This window comes from Phacochoerus africanus, chromosome 10, assembly GCF_016906955.1.
Source record: "Phacochoerus africanus isolate WHEZ1 chromosome 10, ROS_Pafr_v1, whole genome shotgun sequence".
NCBI lineage: Eukaryota > Metazoa > Chordata > Mammalia > Artiodactyla > Suidae > Phacochoerus > Phacochoerus africanus.
In genome coordinates this window covers 114007931-114028073 of record NC_062553.1, presented here as the reverse complement: position 1 = coordinate 114028073, position 20143 = coordinate 114007931, and the positions used below count along the sequence as shown (strand labels likewise).

Here is a 20143-nt window from a genome sequence, read left to right as displayed (position 1 = left end):
TTAGTAGATTAAAAAATGGTCTAATATTGGCAGTTCTTTGTGTCAGTCTAACATAAGAACAACCAGAGCATTTAGTCTGTAGATGACAGAAAAGAGGAGTGCCTAGGAGCCATAATTATAGAAGATTAAAGAAAGACTTTGTATTGTATCTCAACCTCGGCATTTCAGGTATGGTCTCACTGCTGTAGTAATACTGTCACCTCTCCTCACCCAATTGATTTCCTTTTTATATTATTAGCTACTTAAATCCTCCAAGCAAAGTTCTGGATTAGGCCTTCTGCTTTACCTGGGCCACAAACTGAAATGGACGTTGAGCTTTCTTCACTCTTCGCATAGAGAGCGATACTCCAGTCTATGGCAAGTTCTAGGAGCTTAACTCCATCACCCCACCCACCCCGTGGTCCCCCTCGCATCCTTTCCAGAGCATCGGCCACCTCCATCTACAAATTCTACACGTCGCATTTCCACTATCCTGCTGTCTCTGAGTGGAAGAAAGGGCCATTTCTTCCTCCGAATCCCAATTTGGATAAAGCAGTAACCCCCTCTATTTGCTACCATAGGATGGGGCGGGACCTCTCTCCCCCAGCTCAGGGTGGAAGTGCTGGTGTTGAGCCGGAGTCTTGTGAGGGGCCTGTGGAGAAGGCATGGTTTACACGCTCAACGGACCAACGACACTGGAAATCCGACAACCAATCAGAGCGTAAGGATGTGTAGCGAGCATCTTTTTTTCAGGGTCGGTCAACGCCATGCCTGACCCAGTGGAATTGTTCAACGGGGCTTTGGAGGCGAACTTTCAGATAGGGAGCTCAGCTTGGTTAGCGGACCCCAGCTGCCTGGTTCCGAGAGCGGCGTCGCTGATTGGAGGGGCTCGGGAGAAGGCGATGGGCGCAGCCAATCCGGACCGGCCTCCGCCGCTTTCCTTCCCGCCCCCGGGCTTCCAGGGGAGTTGGCATCCGAGCCGGGCACAGCTGTCAGCCTGAGCTCTCCTGGGGCCAGAGGCAGGAGGCCGGGGCTGCAGTCGCCAGCGAACAGGCCATGGCCTCCTCCGGGCTGGCCCAGCCCCCCTCCGAGGACTCTCCCTGGCCTCTGAGCCTACTGCACGCGTCCCCGGGGCTGCTGCGGCTGGACCCCACCGGCGGCGCGCTGCTGCTGCTCGTCCTCGCCGCGCTGCTGGGCTGGAACTGGCTGTGGCGGCGCCCGGAGCCGGGCATCCCCCCGGGGCCCACGCCCTGGCCGGTGGTGGGTAACTTCGGTTTCGTGCTGCTGCCGCCTTTCCTCCGACGGAAGAGCTGGCCTTATGGCCGGGCGAAGACCAATCCCTTAAATACCTCGGGCCTGAGCGCACAGTTGCTCCTGGCTGAGCTGGCCCACGTGTATGGCAACATTTACAGCTTCTTCATCGGCCACTACCTGGTGGTGGTCCTCAACGACTTCCACAGCGTGCGCGAGGCGCTGGTGCAGCAGGCCGAGGTCTTCAGCGACCGTCCGCGGATGCCGCTCAGCTACATCCTGACCAAGGGGAAGGGTGAGCTGGGCCGCGGCTGCAGGAACCTTAGGGGTCACGGGCCGTGGGAACGCGCGGGTGGAGCTGCAGGTGGCTCCAGGGCTGCGGGTCCTGTGCCTCCTGAGGCCGCGCACCCAGCCTGCCTCACACCTGCCCTGAGCCGGAGCGGAAGGGCAAGGGCAAGGGCGAGGGCGGTGCCGCCTCCCTCTCCTGGGGCCTTTGAGGTCCCCTGGAGGTGTGAGAGATTCCATCTTTTCAGGGGAATTCACTCCTTCCCAGAACAAAGCCCTACTCTCCAGCCTGTGTGCCTGGGAGAAACTTTGGCCCTGTTGGAAGGAGATAAGAAGGGTATTTTCACCTTCTGCGTTTTGAGTGCAAAAGTTCAAGAAGATTGTGTTCCCGCTGTGGCACAGCGGGTTAAGGATCTGGCATTGTCTGTGGCAGCGCTGTTTCAATCCTTACAGGACCAGGCGCAATGCTTTAAGAATCCCGCAAAACTTTCCCATAAGAAACTCCAGAAAACAGGATAGGAGCCAATTGGCAAACCTAATGCACTAGGTTTGTAGCCTCTGTCTAATCTGCGCAGTTTTTTTGTTTGTTTTGTTTGCTTTTTAGGGCCGCGCCTGTGGTACAGGACACCTGCAGCACACTGCCACAGCCACATCTCAGCAATGGCTGGATCCATAACCCACTGAGCAGAGCCAGGGATCCAACCTGGGTCCTCATGGATACTAGTCAGATTCCTACCGCTGAGCCATAGCGGGAACTCCCTAAGCTGCAAGGTTTTGAGGGATGGTAAATATGTTATTTACTCAGTAGAATATCACCTTTGACCTTTGTTTGTCAAACTTCCCTTTTGTCCTTTTGGCTGGCACAGGTGCCAGACTTTTTTTGGGGGGGGGGGTATCACTCTTAAGCTTCAGTGAGTTGTTCATTTAAATCTTTAAATCTTTCCTCAAGGAACTTTTTTTTCTCACTTCCCTCCAGGTAAGTTAGGCTTCCTTGTTAGACCCAGTCTCAAAGCACGAGTACTTTTCCTTCTCTGCACTTATCAGTACTGAGCCTTCATAATTTTGCAACCTTGGGCCTGAATGTGAGTCTTCAGCCCTCGACCAACATCTAGGAGGCCAGGGTAATTCTTTGTGGTCCTTCTTGGTGGGTGTATAGTTTGGTCAAGAATCTATAATAAGGCAGTTTCTAAGTATTTGTTGGATCACAGCTAATTATTAGATCCCTCTTTATTTAGAAAGGACTGGGAGCCTGGGGTAATTTAGTGCTTCACCTAAAGCATGAATTCTCCCAAGGGACAGTTAGGATTTTTTGGGCAATGCTGCTCTGGTATTGTTGTGGCTGTGTATTGGGCAAATGTGCTGTAAGTCATTTCTGTCCCTGGTGAAGATGATTGACAGGAGAAAGTAAAGCAAGAACCATCTATCACAAGGAACATGCTTGTGGACTTAACTGGGAGTAAAGAACAGATCATCTGAAATAGGAAAATGTAGATGGTCAAGGAGTTTTTAAATGGACTATTTTAGGGGTGAAGAATAAAAGGGGAGAATGTGAGTTTATTTCAGGATGCCCATCAAAGGATGAAGGAACAGAGGAGTTCTGAGTAGGCTTCATAGATCAAGAAATGGATGGCATGACCAGCCTCAAGAAGACAGACCAGGGAGCAAAAGGCTGAGGGCTCAACTCAGCTAGACTTGAGGAGTGCCTGAGCTGCCTTTGGTGCTGTTTCTTTCTTTCTTTTTCTTTTTAGGGCCACGCTCGCAGCATATGGAAGTTCCCTGGCTAGAGGCCAAATCAGATCTTCAGCCACAGCAACTGATCTGAGCCACAGCTGCAACCTATACCATAGCTCACAGCAACGCCAGATCTTTAACCCACTGTGAGGCCAGGGATTGAACCCGTGTCTTCTTGGATACCAGGTGGGTTCATTACCACTGAGCCATGGGGGAAATCTTTTGGGTGCTGTATCTAAGAGCAGGATTGTAAAGTGTGAAGCTGTCCAGAAACTTGCTTTGCAGACTCTAAGAGAAAGAAAAGTGATATTAGGAATTAGAGGCCAATAACGTTATTCAATGTTTATTACAAGATTACTTTTCTAGAGTTTTGCTGCTAAAGTGGGTGAGACTGGCGAAGAAGGAGTATCTCATGAACAGTGATGTGCAGGAGTAGTTCACTTAACACATTGCCAACAAGTTCTAGAATGTAGGGAAGTTATTTATTATATTTGAGTTTTTCAAATGATCGTGCTTAGACAAGCTGATGACTTTTTTAAACTAGAGAGACCACGAAGATATTTGACATTAGCCATATCTGTCATATTCATCCCTCTGATTCTGTTCCTGAGCAAGAATAATTAATAAAGGCACAAAGTCAGATTCAGAGGTACAAACTATGTTGTATAAAGTAAATAAACAACAAGGATTTATTGTACATCACAAGGAATATAGCCAATATTTTATAATAATGCAATAGGCGTATAACTGAAAAATTTCGAATCACAATCTCGAATATCTGAAACTAATATGATATGGTAAATCAAGTATACTTCAATAAAAAGAAAGTTACAAAAAATCAGAGCCTAGGCTACCAGTAAAGCACATAGAGTACTTTAAGTGTGGTCTACTTCTTCTAAAAGGTTTGTGCACATCACATCTTTATTATAAAATATTTCAGATGTAAAGTTCAGAGAGCAATACAAATTTATTTATGTACGATTTGCATTTGCCTAGATTCACAAATAATACATGCCTCTATTTGGTAGGTTTTTTAAAAACTTACATATGTCCTGTATTAAAGTATCTTCCTACTTCTAGCTTTTGTCATTTGATTTATCTGTTTCCCTGTTGACAGATATTAGATTATTTCTGAGTTTGAAAGATTGCTGGAGATTTGGAGAAAGAGTCAAAGCAAATTGCTGAGACATAAAAATGGGAGGCAAAAGGAAATTTTGAAGAAGTTTCAAAGTACAGAATAGACCAGTCAGTACTGTTGACCTCAAAGAAGCAACAAGATGCAAAATGAAATTAGGACATAAAGATAGAAAATAAAAGTCCATTTGAGGAATTTGGATGAGGAAAACAAGATAACTAAGTCTTAAAAACACATGAAGTATGTATGTGAAGTAGTTATGTGCTCACTTCAAGAAGGCCTGAATTCCCACTGAGAGGACCCCCTGGAAGGAAAGGGCAAAAATAATCAGTGTGTGACACTTCCTCTGCTTTGAGAGGAAGAAAACTTATATGTGATCAATGTAGAATTGCATGAAATATAATTTATTTTAGCCATTTTTATTTTAGTAATGTATACGTTGCTTATTGTAACATAAAACATGGAAAAGGAATAAAAGAGTTCCTTTTCTTTTCAAACAGAATTGAAAATCATCCGTCATCAGTCTTGAGATAGCCATTATTGACATTTTAATGTACCACTTTTGTTTTAGTCTATTTGAGCCACTGTAGCAGAGTAGCACAGGCTGCATAGAAACAACAGAATTTATTTCTGGAGGCGGGAAGGTCCAAGAGCAAGGTGCTGGCTGATTTGGTATCTGGTGAGGGCCAGCTTCCTGATTCACAGTCTGCAACCTTACAGGGTAGAAGGGAGCAAGGGAGCTCTCTGGGGCCTCTTTTATGAAGGCACTAATACCATTCATGAGGTCTTCACCTTTATAACTTAATCACATCCCCCAAAGCATTTCCAGATACCATGATATTGGGCATCAGGATTTTTTTTTTAAATGGCCACACCTAGACGTATGGAAGTTCCTGGGCCAGGGATTGAATCTGATCCTTAACCCACTGCTGCTGGGCTGAGGATTGAACCCATACCTCAGCAGCAACCTGAGCTGCTGCAGAGACATGGGATCCTTAACTCCTTGCACCACAGCAGGAACTCCTGGTATTAGGATTTAATACATGCATTTTGAAGGAACACATTCAGTCTGTGGCCACCTTCTAGGATTTTTTTCCTATATGTACAGATATTTTTGAAAATATTTGCTTCCTTAAAATGTAATCACATTCTTACAAGCTGTACAATATTCTTTTGTTAGAATGTATCAGTCCATTTAGCCTATCCCTTTTTTTTTTTTTTTTGGTTTGAGGTAGATTTTTGGTTCAACTGTCTTCTATTCTCCTAAGAAGGACACCCCCTTCTCCAGAGGAACTCTTTGTCCCCACCGTCCTTTTGTATCCATTAACTGTGGTTGGAACAGGAGATGTATTCTTTATATGTCTTCCCCTCTCTAGCCACAGTGATTAGTGAGGAGATAGACCCCCTGATCAAAGGTTGATTAGCATCTCACCTCTTTGTGATAGTGGTTCACCTGTGGGCTGGGCACAGACCATAACTAAAGATTGATCCTCACATGGTTTGAGGGTAAGGATGGATCCTTGTGCCAGTGTTTGTAAAGTGTTCCATATGGGTATCACCATGGAATAGCTGACTGCAGCCCTTGAGTCCTTCCCCAGCAGGTTTGAGATTGGCACTAGAGGGCATTAGAAGGCTTTTCTCTCCCATGATGAAAATGGGAGAATGGGCATCACACAACAACTCTTGATTCTTGGAAAAGCTGGTGCACCGAGGGAAAGAATGAAGTCAGAAAGAAAGAAGTGAAAATTACGTGCAGAGAGAAGGAATTCTGTGTCTTGTCTGAGGAGGTAACACCCAGCCTCTCCTATTTTTTGGTTCCACCCACAGCCTTATTGGCCTTTTTGCCAATGTAGCTTCAGGGTATGCTTTTGTCATTGTTGACAGTCTGGATTTTTGCTTTGGAGCCATTTTTACTTTTCAGCGTTATTATCTTCCATGAAACGAAGTTTTTATACATCCATGGTATACATTCAGGGCTAAGAAGGGAGATGTCAGTAACTGCTGGATGTGCATGAACCTCTTCCAGACACCCACTAAGACTGTAAGCCATTCTAGCTTCACAACATAGGTGTTTTGTAGTCTTTGAAACCCAGAGGCCATTGACTCTGTCCATGCCTTTCATCCCTGCCATTCTCAGGCACTGTATCCTTGGTCACCTCGTGTATCTTGCACTTCATAACTGCTCACTTTTTGTCAAATACCCAGTGCTTAAGTATTAGTCTCTCCTGAGAAATTCCCCTCCACTAAACCTGATTTTTCCCTGAAGATAATTCAGCCCTTCTTGAATACCCTCTCTAACTTTGCCCAAGTTCTTTATTTTTCTAAAATCTGCCTTCATACACATCCTTATTTACAAATGAAGTTTCGCTCAGATGTCCGCTCTTCTGAGACGTACTGCTTTCCCTCAGCTGACATGCTGCTCCTTCTACACTGCAACTTCACTGCACCGCCAACACAACATTTAATGCAATGCATCCCAACCATGCAACATTCAATATAGTCCAACAAATCATCATTCGGTACATCTCAACAATGCAACTTTAATACAATCCAGCATATCACATTCAATACCATACAGTCCTGCAATGCAACATGCAATGCCATGAATTCCAGTCGCGCAACTTGGGTGTAATCCACCATACAACATTCAATATAACCTGCAACTAGCTTCAGGACAGTCCAACAAACAACAGTGTATTAGGGTTGTTGGTTTATCCAGTTACTCACAAAACTGTATCTTTAGAACAGGAACTGTATCTTTTAAATCAGTATGCCCTTAGTGTAAGGCACATAGGGGACTCCAAATAAGTATTGGGGAAAAAAAACTGATCAAAACAGGGCATTTTGCCAGATAAAATGTTTCTAAAATCCAAATATATGATTTAAAAGATGAGTAGATTTCACAGATTGAAGACATAATTAAAGAATAAAGTTTTTTTTCAGAAAAAGGACAGAGCAGAGATGTCATATGTCATATCTTAAACTAGACAGCTGTTAAAATTAGTATCAAATCCTGAAGTTAGAGCGAGAGACCATATCTCTGTGCAAGGAGAAGGAAGGGGGCCCAACAACACTTAACCTCTTAATGCTAAAAGCAGCCAAAGCTTGGCCATGGTTAAAGACAGGAAGAGTGACTAAGCTGTGGTTACCTGGAAAATACTTTATGGGGCTTTATTAAACAAAGGGAGAGTTCTAGTTTCAGGAATGTTTAATATTCTTTTATTCCTTCTTTGTCTTGACAATCACACACTAAACCAGAGGGACTTTTAACAGAAGTGCACACTCCATCTATGATGAAATGTATCTACAATCATGTGCCACAGCATCTGAAGACAAAAAGTGGACATAGGATTGGAAAATGACCTCAAAGAGTGGTGGGTAACCACTCTTAAGTTTCTACGAGAGAGAGAGGTGCTAATGAGGTGTGGGACAGTATACTCTGAAGAATCTCAGAAAGGCTCAGAAAGACTTCATGTAGAAGTTCCCAGATCAGGGATCAAACCCATGCCACAGCAGTGACAACATTGGATCCTTAACCTGGTGGGCCACCAGGGGACTCCAACAAAATATACTTTTTTTTTTTTCTTTTTAGGGCTGTACCTGCCATACATGGAAGTTCCCAGGCTAGGGGTCAAACCAGAGCTGCAGCTGCCAGCCTACACCACAGCTACAGCAATGCCAGATCCTTAACCCACTGATCGAGGCCAGGGATTGAACCTGCATCCTCATGGATGCTAGTCAGATTCCTTTCTGCTGAGTCACAATGGAAACTCCCTAGAACAACATATTTTAACGTAAGTATTTGAATAGTTGAGAGATCAGACAGATACAAATTTGATAAGGATAAAGAAGATTTGATTCCAACAGTTACCAAGTTTTCTATGATGGAAAGTGAACCCTATACCCAACGATTGCTTATATAAAATTTTTTCCCAAACTTATTTGGAAGTTGTAATAAAATTGATCACAAATTAGGCTAAAAAGCTAGCCTCACCAATGTCAAAAATCAGTATAAGCCAAAATAACCTAGGTGGTAAAAGAAAATCATAATAGAAAAGAAATTTTCTACGTAAAATGTAGTGAAAATACATGCAAACAGTGCTTGTGGATTGCAGCCAAAAGGGTACCCAGAGGCAATTGTAGAGCCTTAAATTGTTTATTAGGATAAAGTTCTGAAAATTAACCAATTTTATATATCTGAAAAAGAACAAAAGTTTAAACTTAAAGGAAAAAAGAAAAAATAAGTCATTATAATTTTAGAAATTTGGAGTTCCCGTCGTGGCGCAGTGGTTAACGAATCCGACTAGGAACCATGAGGTTGCGGGTTCGGTCCCTGCCCTTGCTCAGTGGGTTAACGATCCGGCGTTGCCGTGAGCTGTGGTGTAGGTTGCAGATGTGGCTCGGATCCTGCGTTGCTGTGGCTCTGGCGTAGGCCAGTGGCTACAGCTCCGATTTGACCCCTAGCCTGGGAACCTCCATATGCCGCGGGAGCGGCCCAAAGAAATAGCAAAAAAAAAAAAAAAAAATTTAGAAATTCTTCCAGAGAGAAAGAGTGCACCATGCCTCATTTCAGAAGGACAGTATATCCAAAGAAAGACATTATAAGAGCCCATTTTCATATATGAATATGAATTTTTTAAAAAACTTACTGTATAAAGAAACCAATGGTTTTGTTTGTTTGTTTGTTTGTTTTTGGCTTTTTAGGGCTGCACCCATGGCATGTGGAGGTTCCTCATGGATATTAGTCAGATTTGTTACCGCTGAGCCATGATAGTAACTCCTGAATCCCGCAATGTTTTTTAAAAAGCATAAAACATATAACCAAAGTTGGATTTATTCTTGGATTGCAAGTAAATCCAATTATCATAAAGAAGGCAATTTTCAAAATTACAAGTTAAATGCAATTCCAATCAGAATCTCAAAGCTGCCCTTTTAGGAGTTCCCGTCGTGTTGTAGTGGTTAACAAATCCAACTGGGAACCACGAGGTTGTGGGTTCGATCCCTGCCCTTGCTCAGTGGGTTAAGGATCCGGCGTTGCTGTGAGCTGTGGTGTAGGTCGCAGACATGGCTCGGATCCCGCATTGCTGTGGCTCTGGCGTAGGCTGGTGGCTACAACTCCAATTAGACCCCTAGCCTGGGAACCTTCATGTGCCACGGGAAGCGGCCCTTTTCTAGGCAAAAAGACAAAACAAACAAACAAACAAACAAACAAACAAAACCATGCTTTTTTAAAAATCAAACCTGTTAAGCTGATTAAAAGTTTTATAAATATCCGAGTTCCTGCTATGGCACAAGAGGATCGACAGTCTCTCTGGAGCACTGAGACCCAGGTTTGATCCCCAGCCCAGCACAGTGGGTTAAGGATCCGGCTTTGCTGCAGCTGAGGCTTAGGTCCCAACTGCAGCTCAGATCTGATCCCTGGCCCAGGAACTCCATATGCCAAGAAACAAAAACAAAAACAAACCAAATAAAAACCTTCTGGAGTTCTGGTTGTGGCTCAGTGGTAATAATATTGAAGATATATGTCAATCTACTCAGCAATTTCTACAAAATCCTGAGGGAGCGAACAAGTTATAATAAATACATTTTCTAAACATCTTTAGAAATTTGCCTCAGATGCATCCTTTCCCAGGAAACTACTAGAGGATGTTCTTCAGCAAAATAAGAGAGTAAAATGAGAAAGAGGAAGACATAGAATCCAGGAAATGGGTTCAACACAGGAGTGTCAACAAAAATTTCTAAACGATGACAGATGGAAGTAAAAGAACACCTGAACAAAAGGCCTAGAAAGCAACGTTAAATTTGAGCAGATGTGTGGAAGATTCTGGGCAGGAAAATGGAAGTGATAAATCATCCAGTACGTTGACCCTGTGAGAAGACTTACCCACAGAGAGAGGTCTTTATTTCATTCTCGGCTGTCTTCACAGGCATCCCAATGTCTGGCACATAGTAGGCATTCAGAAATATTTATTAAATGAATGAAGCATGTCCTTGAAGGTAGGAGGAATGAAGTAAATGAAAAATGGGAAGGAAGGAGGGGAGCTGGCTGAAAAAATAAAGCACGCTGTGGAAAAGAGGGGGATGGAGGGAGTGACTGGAAACAAGGAATCTTTGAGAACAATGTGGTAGACCATCTGGGAGCAATTGTGTTGGGTTTGCTGGTGGAAGATGTTTAAGAGACGTGGGAAATAAGACGTAGTTGTGAATGACCTTGAGTCCAGATGTGTTTAAATCAGGGCTGTGTGCAACTACAGACCTTTTAAATTACCTGCCAGTTATTCAAAGTTCGGATCCAGTAATTAGATCCAGTGTTCTAACCCAGTTGGGCTATCGATCTATTATGGCGTTTCACAAGCTCCTCGTTTATACACAGCACTGTGCCAGAAGCTGAGAGGTTAATGGTGAGTGAAATCAGATATTGTCCCTGCCCTCACGTGCAATCTGTTTCTCTGGTTAGCCTTCTATTCGGGATGTTTCAAATATAGGTATATCCAGCCTAGATGTTTCCTAAGCCTGGATTCACTCTTAGGAAAATAAGGTTTTGAAATTTACCCTAAACTCCAGAAAGTGAAACTCACTGCTTTTTATTTCACCAGGAATTATTATCTATAATGATAAGCTTTTTAGCAAATTTTCCTAATCAAGTTGGATATGATTTTTATTATATCCATATATACACTCTCTTTGATAACTAAATTTTCCTAGTCACCATTCCGGCTGGTGATCTTTATCTGTATACAGATGACCTTGGCATAAGTGACTTGAGTAATACGAATACACTTCCTGGTTGCTCCTGTTCAGTACTATCAAGCATTGCTCGCTCTCACCTTCTTTCCTCGGTATCCTTTTGCAGGGATTGTATTCGCCCATTATGGTCCAGTCTGGAGACAACAGAGGAAGTTCTCTCATTCAACTCTTCGTCATTTTGGCTTGGGAAAGCTTAGCTTGGAGCCCAAGATCATTGAAGAGTTCAGATTTGTGAAAGAGGAAATGCAAAAGCATGGAGAGGACCCCTTCAATCCTTTCCCCATTGTCAACAATGCCGTCTCCAACATCATTTGCTCTCTGTGCTTTGGCCAGCGCTTTGATTACACCAATAGCGAGTTTAAGAAAATGCTGAATTTCATGTCACGAGGCTTAGAAATCTGTCTGAACACCCAGCTCCTCCTGGTCAACATATGCTCCTGGCTTTATTACCTTCCTTTTGGACCCTTTAAGGAACTAAGACAGATTGAAAAGGATATAACCACTTTCCTTAAAAAAATCATCAAAGACCATCGAGAGTCTCTGGATGTAGTGAACCCTCAGGATTTCATAGACATGTATCTTCTCCACGTGGAGGAGGAGAGGAAAAATAATGGCAATAGTAGTTTTGATGAAGATTACTTATTTTATATCATTGGAGATCTCTTCATTGCTGGGACTGATACCACAACCAACTCTTTGCTTTGGTGCCTTCTGTATATGTCACTCAACCCTGACGTACAAGGTAATAAATAGAATTTTTTTTAAGATTTTTTTTTTCTATTATAGTTGATTTACAATGTTCTGTCAATTTTTGCTGTACAGCAAAATGACCCAGCTATACATACACACACACACACATATTTTTTTCTCAGATTATCCTCCATCATGTTCCATCATAAGTGACTAGAATAGTTCCCTGTGCTCTACAGAAGGATCTCATTGCTTCTCCACTCCAGTGCAATAGTTTGCATCTACTAGCCCCAAATCCTCAGTCCATCCCACTCCCTCCCTCTCTCAAAACAGATGTTTCTTTATTCATGGCAAAGCCAGGTTATTTAAATTCGGATCAGCAACCTTGGGGATCCTTTGGCTCCTATCAATCATCAGTGTCTTCAGGCTGGAAGACACCGTGGAAACACTCGCATCTCACAGGGAACTGGTAAGTTGTTAGTGCAACTCCGGGTTTCTAGACAGTGGCACTAAAGTCGCAGCTTGCTTGTGGTGGCTCCAGATCTCTACAGGTCTGATTCTCTGTGAAATCTATGATGGAGAAAGAACTTTAGAGAAGACTCTTTTAGAACTGAAGACAATCACGGTGATCATCGGAACCCATTCATCTGTTTTGAAAATGGAGACCAGCGGCTCAGAGACATTCTGTGATTTTCACAAAGTCACACAGCTAGTTCCCCATCAGTACCAGGAGGGAGTGTCTATCAGTGGAAGTTCATTGTGGGAGAATACAGGAGAACAATGTACTGATGTTTCCATTGCTCCTACAACACACAACCACACACTTAGTGACTTAAAACAACCCAAGGGTATCTTATGGTTATATACATTAGAAGTCTGACACCTGCCTCGCTGGGCTAAAATCGATATGTTGGCAGGGCTGCATTCCTTTCTGGAGGCCCTGGAGGAGAATCCATCGCCTTGCCGTTTCCAGCTTCCTTGGCTTGAGGAATTCCTCCCTTGCTCCATCTTTGAAGCCAGCAGTGTTGCATTTTTCTTACCATTCTTTCATAGTCACAGCTCCCTCTGACTCTAAACTCAACTGGGAAAAGGTCTCCCATTACAAACCCCATGTAATTAGGTTGAGCACACCCCCCAAATCCAGGATAATCTCCCTATTTCAAGTTCTTGAATTTAAGCACGTCTGCAAAGTCCCTTTTACCATGTAAGGTAGCATATTCACAGGTTCCAGGGGATTATGGTATGGACATCTTTGAAGGACTGTTTTCTGCCTACCATAGATGGATTGTGCCTACCTGTATTCCTTGACCATTGCTGAGTAGCAAATTATCCCAAAATTTAGCATCTTAAAACAACCATCATTTATCTCACATAGCTTCTGAGGATCAGGAATCCAAGGGCAGCTTAGCCTGGATGGTCTGGCTTAGGATTTCTCGGGAAGTTATTACCAGGATGCTGGGCGGGCGCTAGGGACATCTATAGACTGGACTGCAACTGCTGAGGGATCCACTTCCAGGATGTCTCATCCACATGACTGCTGGCTGCAGGCCTTGCCCCTTAGACATTTCTGTAGGGCTGCTTGACTCGGCAGCTGCCTTACCCCAGGGTGAATGACAAGAGAGTGAGAGTGAGAAGCAAGAGTGAGAGAGAGAGGCCACAGTGTCTTTTATAACCTCAGCTCAGAACGGTCATACCATTACTTCTCCCTTATTGTGTTGGTGACATAGACCCATCTGTATATAGGGGGAGGCAGCACAAAGATGTGAATACCAAGAGGTAGGGGTCACTGGGGGTCATGTTGGGCTGCCACATTTGTCACACGTCAAAGCTTAGCGTGTTGATCCAATGTCCATACGAGAATGATTCGGAGTGCTCCTGAATCCAGAGTGCCTCCCCCTCTGTCTGTTCTGCTGTCCTCCTTCAGAGCCCCGGGGTGGTACAGGGTCCCTGGGACTGGCTGCCGCCCCTGGAGTATCTCACCAGTGCATCACTTCTCTGGGGCCGAGACAGGCCTGTGCTTGTGACTTGCCCATCCTATGTATGTGTGATGGGGAGTGTGCAGGGGAGGGCAGCCTCAGCTCTCTCCTGGCTCATCTTTTGGACTATGCTGTCTCTCTCTCTCTTTTTTTTTTTTTTTTTTTGGTACAGAAAAGGTTCATGAAGAAATCGAAAGGGTCATTGGTGCTGACCGCGCCCCGTCCCTCACTGACAAGGCGCAGATGCCTTACACAGAAGCCACCCTCATGGAGGTGCAGAGGCTGAGCGTGGTGGTGCCGCTGTCTATTCCTCACATGACCTCAGAGAAAACAGGCAAGTCCAGGGGCTTCCTCCTCTGAACGCCCTTGAAGGAAGCCCAGCCCCTTCATCCAGAGGGCTTGGGGTGGAGGGGTAGGGACCGTCACCTAGCTCGATCCTTCCGAGGACTTGGCATGGTCGCGGATAATCAAACGTCCTGCCTCAGTTGTCCCTTAGTGGCTGTACTGGCATTCCAGCACTGCCTGTTTGGCCAAATGGCTCCCTAGCCCTCAGAGCACGTCCACATAACACCGATCAGACCAGGGTGCCATTTAAGGTGACAGAAACCTCCCCCCCCACCCCCAGAATTAACAAAGGCTCCCCTCAGTCCTTCTGTTCATGGAGGTTTGAGAGCTGGCCTTAAATATGGAATTAGGAGTTTCACTGGGAATTCTCCTACATCATTTTTTACACTTCTGCAATTGAAGGATAAAGATTAAAGAATCAGGAGTTCCTGTCGTGGTGCAGTGGTTAACAAATCCGACTAGGAACCATGAGGTTGTGGGTTCAATCTCTGGCCTTGCTCAGTGGGTTAGGGATCCAGCGTTGCCGTGAGCTGTGGCGTAGGTTGCAGACGCGACTTGGATCCCGCATTGGCTCTGGCTCTGGCTCTGGTGTAGGCCAGGGCTACACCTCCGATTAGGCCCCTAGCCTGGGAACCTCCATATGCAGCGGGAGCGGCCCTAGAAAAAACAAACAAACAAACAAACAAAAAGATTAAAGAATCAAAAGAGCCCATCTGATGCTCAAGGCACGTTTCAGTCTCTCACCTTGACATATAGGCACTCAGCCGCTCTGTAAACATCCCTCATAACAAGGAACTTTGTTCCTCTGGAGGCAGCCTGTGGTGAAATGGGCTTCAGTCTAGCTTTTAGACAGTTGTAGGAGGCAATCATTTATAAAGGACATTGAATCACTTAGTTTCCTTGGCATAAACTAGGTCCAAGGTGTGTGTAGTATCTTCGAGGCATTGTTTACAGTACATGTGCGTTTACCAGGTGGTGAGAGCCAGCCCCAATTTCCCTGTGCATCCTTTCACCTTAGTCTGCCTTCCTCTTCGTATCACTGTGTGGGCATGAAAGACGAAACCGTAAAACCATGCATGAGTATCTGGAATTTGTAACTCTTTGGAAACACTTCACTGGGAGGCCCTATGCGTCCTGTTATTAATATTTCTTCTTAATTGTACTGTCTTTATGGTTTGATTTCATTCCTTAACTCAACATGCACCGGAGCCAGCTCCTGTGCCCTGCCTCAGGCTGGGTCCTGGGAGGGGGTGGAAAGGAGAGGATACCCCTTGATAAAGTCTTGTCTCCGTCCTCAAGTACCTCGAAGCTTAGTCTCAGCAAATTACAAAGGTAGATGAGGAACTAGCTTTTTTTTTCAGACGGTGATGTTGACAGAGAATGATCAGGAAAAGCACGTTGACTGATACTGTGGTTTGGTTTTGCTTTGTTTTAGTGCTCCAAGGGTATACCATCCCAAAAGGCACGATAATATTACCCAACTTGTGGTCAGTACACAGAGACCCAGCCATTTGGGAGAAACCAGATGATTTCTACCCTGATCGATTTCTGGATGATCAAGGACAGCTTATTAAAAAGGAATCATTTATTCCTTTTGGGATAGGTCAGTTAAACTTTTATTTTCTTCATGGCATACTGATTTTTTATAATGATTTTTATTTTTTCCATTAGAGCTGATTTACAGTGTTCTTAATGGCATAATTAAAACAGAAGTAGAACCAAAAGAATCTTTTATTATTTCGTGATACTTTTAAAAAATGTTTCTTTTGGAGTTCCCTTTGTGGCACAGTGGAAACGAATCTTAACAGGAACCATGACCTCGCAGGTTCGATCCCTGGCCTCACTCAGTGGGTTAAGGATCTGGCGTGCCATGAGCTGTGGTGTAGGTCCCAGACTCAGCTCGGATCTGACGTTGCTGTGGCTGTGGTGTAGGCCAGCAGCTACGGATCCAATTGGACCCCTAACCTGGGAAACTCTACATGCCATGGGTGCGTCCTTAGAAAGACAGAAAGACAAAAAATAAATAAATTTAAAAAAAAAAATTTAAGGCTGTGCCTGTGGCATGTGGAATTTCCTGGGCTAGGGGTTGAATCAGAGATGCAGCTGCTGGCCTTTGCCACAGCCACAGCAACACCGGATCGGAGCCACATGTGTGACCTACACCACAGCCTACAGCAATGCCAGATCCTTAATCCACTAAGCAAGGCCAGGGATGGAACTCAGTCCTCATAAAGACAACTTAGGTTCCTTAATCGACTGAGCCACAACGGAAGCTCCAAAATGTTTCTTTCTTGGCAAGCTCATATGAGAGATAAATAATTTACTAGTGTATCTCCACTATATTCATTTCTGATTTTATTTTATTTTTTATTTAATTAAAAAAAATTTTTGGCCGCCCTGTGGCATATGGAGTTCCCAGGCCAGGGATCAGATCTGAGCCACAGTTGTGACCTACACTGTCCCTGGCCGGGGATCAAACTTGCATCCCAGTGCTTCCAAGATGCCGCAGATCCCTTTGCACCACAGCGGGAACTCCTCATTACAGATTTTAAAAAGAAAGCGAAGGTAATCGGTTTTAAATTTTTAAATAGGACTGCAAGTGTTCCTTTCTGAGTTGCCCGGGCGATTGTTTAAGGCCCAGGGAACTGCTGGAGTTAAGGGCAGCTTTCGACCTGCGGGGCTGATGGAGGAGAGGATGCGCTCTCTAATCTCACCAGCCCCTCCTCCGAGTTCCTAGATTCAGGCATATAGGCTTCTTTCTATAGAGAAGGAATGCTCCGGGAGTTCTCTAGTGGCCAATCGGTAAGGATTCACTTTGTCACTGCTTTGGTGAGGGTTTGGGTTTGATCCCAGGTCGGGGAACTTCTCCATGCCAGGGGCAAGGTCAAAAAAAATAGGCGGGGTTGGGGAATGCTCCAGAGATTCTTATTTGATGTATTTTCTCCTTAATCTTCCAGGTAAGAGCGAGCAAAGAGATAAGTAGGTATGGAGGAGACAAGGTAGCCCGCCTCATGGATCCGCCTCTAGCTCCTGTCTAGGATGAGGATAGCTTTTTATGAGTAGGAGTTAAAATATGAACTTGGTATGTAACAATTCTGATCAGCGTAGATTGTGGGGAGCCATGGGGTGTATGTGGCAATTTTATTTCCGAACTCTCTACGTCTGCGTTTAAAACACTCAGTTTAGAGATTTCATATAAATTTGTCCTTTTTGAGATAGGGAAAGGGATGGTGTGATCAACCTTACCTTTTGCCGATCTCATTTTCTAGGGAAACGGGTGTGTATGGGAGAGCAGCTGGCGAAGATGGAGATATTCCTGATGTTCGTGAGCCTGATGCAGAGTTTCACGTTTGCTTTGCCCAAGGACTCCAAGCCGAACCTGACCGGAAAATATGGTCTCACCTTAGCCCCACATCCATTTAATATCATCGCTTCAAAGAGATAAAGAACATCTCCTTGAAGAGATGGTGCCCAGAATGTAAATACATGTCCTTCTAAACAGATTTTCCTCCTGGAATTGACAGCGGATCCAGCAGCACTGTGGGTCCAGCTTAGGCTCAGAGCAGAGAGAGGTTGGAAAGAGGGCAGAGCGCGGGGACCTTGCATCGTCACGGAGGCTCCTCAGCAGGACCCTTAGGCCATCTCAGTAATGCACGTGACCTTGGGGATGGGGACCAAGGCACGGGATGGGGAAGCAGGGGATCTGGATGCTATTCCCCGTGGCCTCCAGCCGTGAGCATCTCTTCTCATCCCTCAGTGTCTCAATCATTCCACATGTAAAGTAAGGGTAACAAAACATGCCTTCTCTATCTCAGCACGAACGAAGGTCGAATGCCCTATATCATTACTGCCATCCCCAAAACACCGTTACGTTCTGGAGGACAAATTCAGGAGGAGAAGGAAGACCTACCTGTGTAAGACCCATGACAATGCGAAAATGGTGTTCAGACTCGAATGCTTCATCAGAGAGGGATTCGGGTTTAGTTGACAGTGAGCAAGAGCTTTTATTGATACAGATCTTATGTCCCTTCTGGTGGGAGGGCTCGTTTTCTTATCAGTATCTTTTTGTTAAAGATAACATTTTAGTTTGCACTTTTTGTAGACAATGGAGTGAAGCGGACCCTTGTTCAGTATGTTGAGGACAGATTATCCTCTGAATTTACATGTCTGCCTTCCATTTCAACTATATGAACACAGCGAGAAGTGTCTTGATGGCTGCAGAAGTGTCTTCATGGCAGAATTCCTTTCTGCTGAGTTTACGTCTAAGGATTGTAGCTCTAGCCTTTTACTTAAGCCCTGAGTAGTGAGCTCGGGAATTTTGATACTGGGATTCATCAGGAAAGGATTCAAACTGTACTGAACCTTCCTTTCCTGTTCTTCCTGCCACCAGGCCTAATATGTCTCATCCTTGAAGACTCTCAAAGACAGAAGGGCATTCTTATGAAGATTACAAAATTGTTTCTTCTCTTGTTCTTCTTTCTTATGTCCTATCTGGTTTCGTAATGTTTTTCTTGCTCTATCATAATCTTGAGGTCTTTTGCCAGTTTTTTTGCAAATGTTCTGTGCAAATAGTTCCACATGTAGTTGTATTTTCAATGTATTTGTGGGAGTAGATGAGCCTTACATCCTGCTACTCCACCATCTCAGCCCTGTCCCTAAATTGTTTCTTAATAAATAAGTTCCCTCTAAAGAGCAGGTCTCAAAAAAGATAATAACCTCTTTCAGGGGATGTTTGGAAAGATGCAGTAATAATATAAGCAACTGTACTTAACGGTGCCGGTATGAAGAAGGAAGGGCTTCGGAAAGGATGCTCTTTGGTAGCCGATGAAGCTCAGGCTTAGAGAAGTTAAGGTTCAGTTAAAAAGTATCAAACCTACCAGTCTTTGCAACTGGAGAGCTTTTCCTGGACCACTTCTCTGTACTGTCACCACTTGATTGCCTCACTGTCTGTCCCTAGGTATTTTCAATACAGCGAAATGAAATCCAGGCCAATCTTTAGGGGCCTTGAGGATTTTTGTTAACCAAAGAAAGGAAAACTAATAAACGAAACACTTGGGCTTTGTGCGTGAACAGAGAGGTGGTTGTGTAGATTTTAGATGGATAATGCATGTGTGGGCTGCCTGCACTTTGTTCCTGATCTGGAATTTCATATGCTTTAGACTTGCCCCTGGTAACTTTACCTTAACCAGTGTAATACACCTTAATTTATCCATGCATTTTCAATACCCCTAACTGAACAGTTTGTAACTAACTTGAGAGAAAAAAAACTCTTCTGCAAGATTATGTTGAAATCAGAGGTTTATTAAACTTTACAATATAACGCCTTAAACTGTAGCACTTTAAAAACATCTGTTTCTGGCAAATCACCGGATGGTTAATGCTTTCCTCGCACGTGTTGATGTTTTACAATTTTGTACTTAATGATTTATTTGAAGTTTAAAAATAGTAGTACTTGGTTTTATAAGTCTGCCTAACATCTACTTTTTAGTCTCATCTTTAGCATAATTTTGATGCTTTTATTAAACTTTGAATATTAACCGAGATGGTGTCATGTCTGGTTTGGGGGGCTTTGTTTTATTTTAATTGCTAAACAAAATTCTTTTTTTTTTTTTTTTTACCAGATGTCAGATCAGGAAATGAAAGGTGGACTAGACCTCCAAAAAGAGAGAGAGAGCCACGTGTTATCCAGACAGGAGCATAGTTCTTTTAAAATATCCTCTCTGAAAGTTCCCGTTGCGGCGCAGTGGTTAATGAATCCGACTAGGAACCATGAGGTTGTGGGTTTGATCCCTGCCCTTGCTCAGTGGGTTAAGGATCTGATGTTGCCATGAGCTGTGGTGTAGGTCACAGATGCGGCTTGGATTCCACGTTGCTATGGCTCTGGTGTAGGCCAGTGGCTACAGCTCTGATTCGACCCCTAGCCTGGGATCCTCCATATGCTGCAGGAGCAGCCCAAGAAATGGCAAAAAGACAAAAAGAAAAAAAAAAATTCCTCTCTGAGCAC

The 20143-nt window shown here is 44.1% G+C and overlaps 1 protein-coding gene across 2 annotated transcripts; it reads left to right on the top strand.

The window, feature by feature from the left end:
• The first annotated feature begins 654 nt into the window (after positions 1–654).
• Positions 655–19680, top strand: LOC125137809 (cytochrome P450 2U1). 2 transcript variants are annotated; one of them, XR_007137510.1, is made up of 6 exons: positions 655–1525; positions 11235–11870; positions 13967–14128; positions 15575–15742; positions 17097–17221; positions 17409–17550. XR_007137510.1 is itself a non-coding variant. In XM_047798891.1 (5 exons), the coding sequence occupies exons 1-5, from the start codon at positions 1036–1038 to the stop codon at positions 17582–17584; spliced, it is 1632 nt and encodes a 543-aa protein (XP_047654847.1). In that variant the 5' UTR covers positions 660–1035; the 3' UTR covers positions 17585–19680. The 2 variants fall into 2 exon arrangements, 1 of the variants encoding a protein (XP_047654847.1); XM_047798891.1 differs by lacking the exon at positions 17097–17221 and having other exon boundaries at positions 660–1525; positions 17409–19680.
• The last annotated feature ends 463 nt before the right edge of the window (positions 19681–20143 follow it).

What these genes read in the sequence shown, in the direction of transcription:
- LOC125137809 (XM_047798891.1), top strand. Translation starts at nt 1,036, where the DNA reads ATGGCCTCCTCCGGGCTGGCCCAGCCCCCCTCCGAGGACTCTCCCTGG. An exon ending in CATCCTGACCAAGGGGAAGG is followed by an intron (nt 1,526 to 11,234) that starts GTGAGCTGGGCC and finishes ATCCTTTTGCAG; the next exon opens with GGATTGTATTCGCCCATTAT. An exon ending in ACTCAACCCTGACGTACAAG is followed by an intron (nt 11,871 to 13,966) that starts GTAATAAATAGA and finishes TTTTTGGTACAG; the next exon opens with AAAAGGTTCATGAAGAAATC.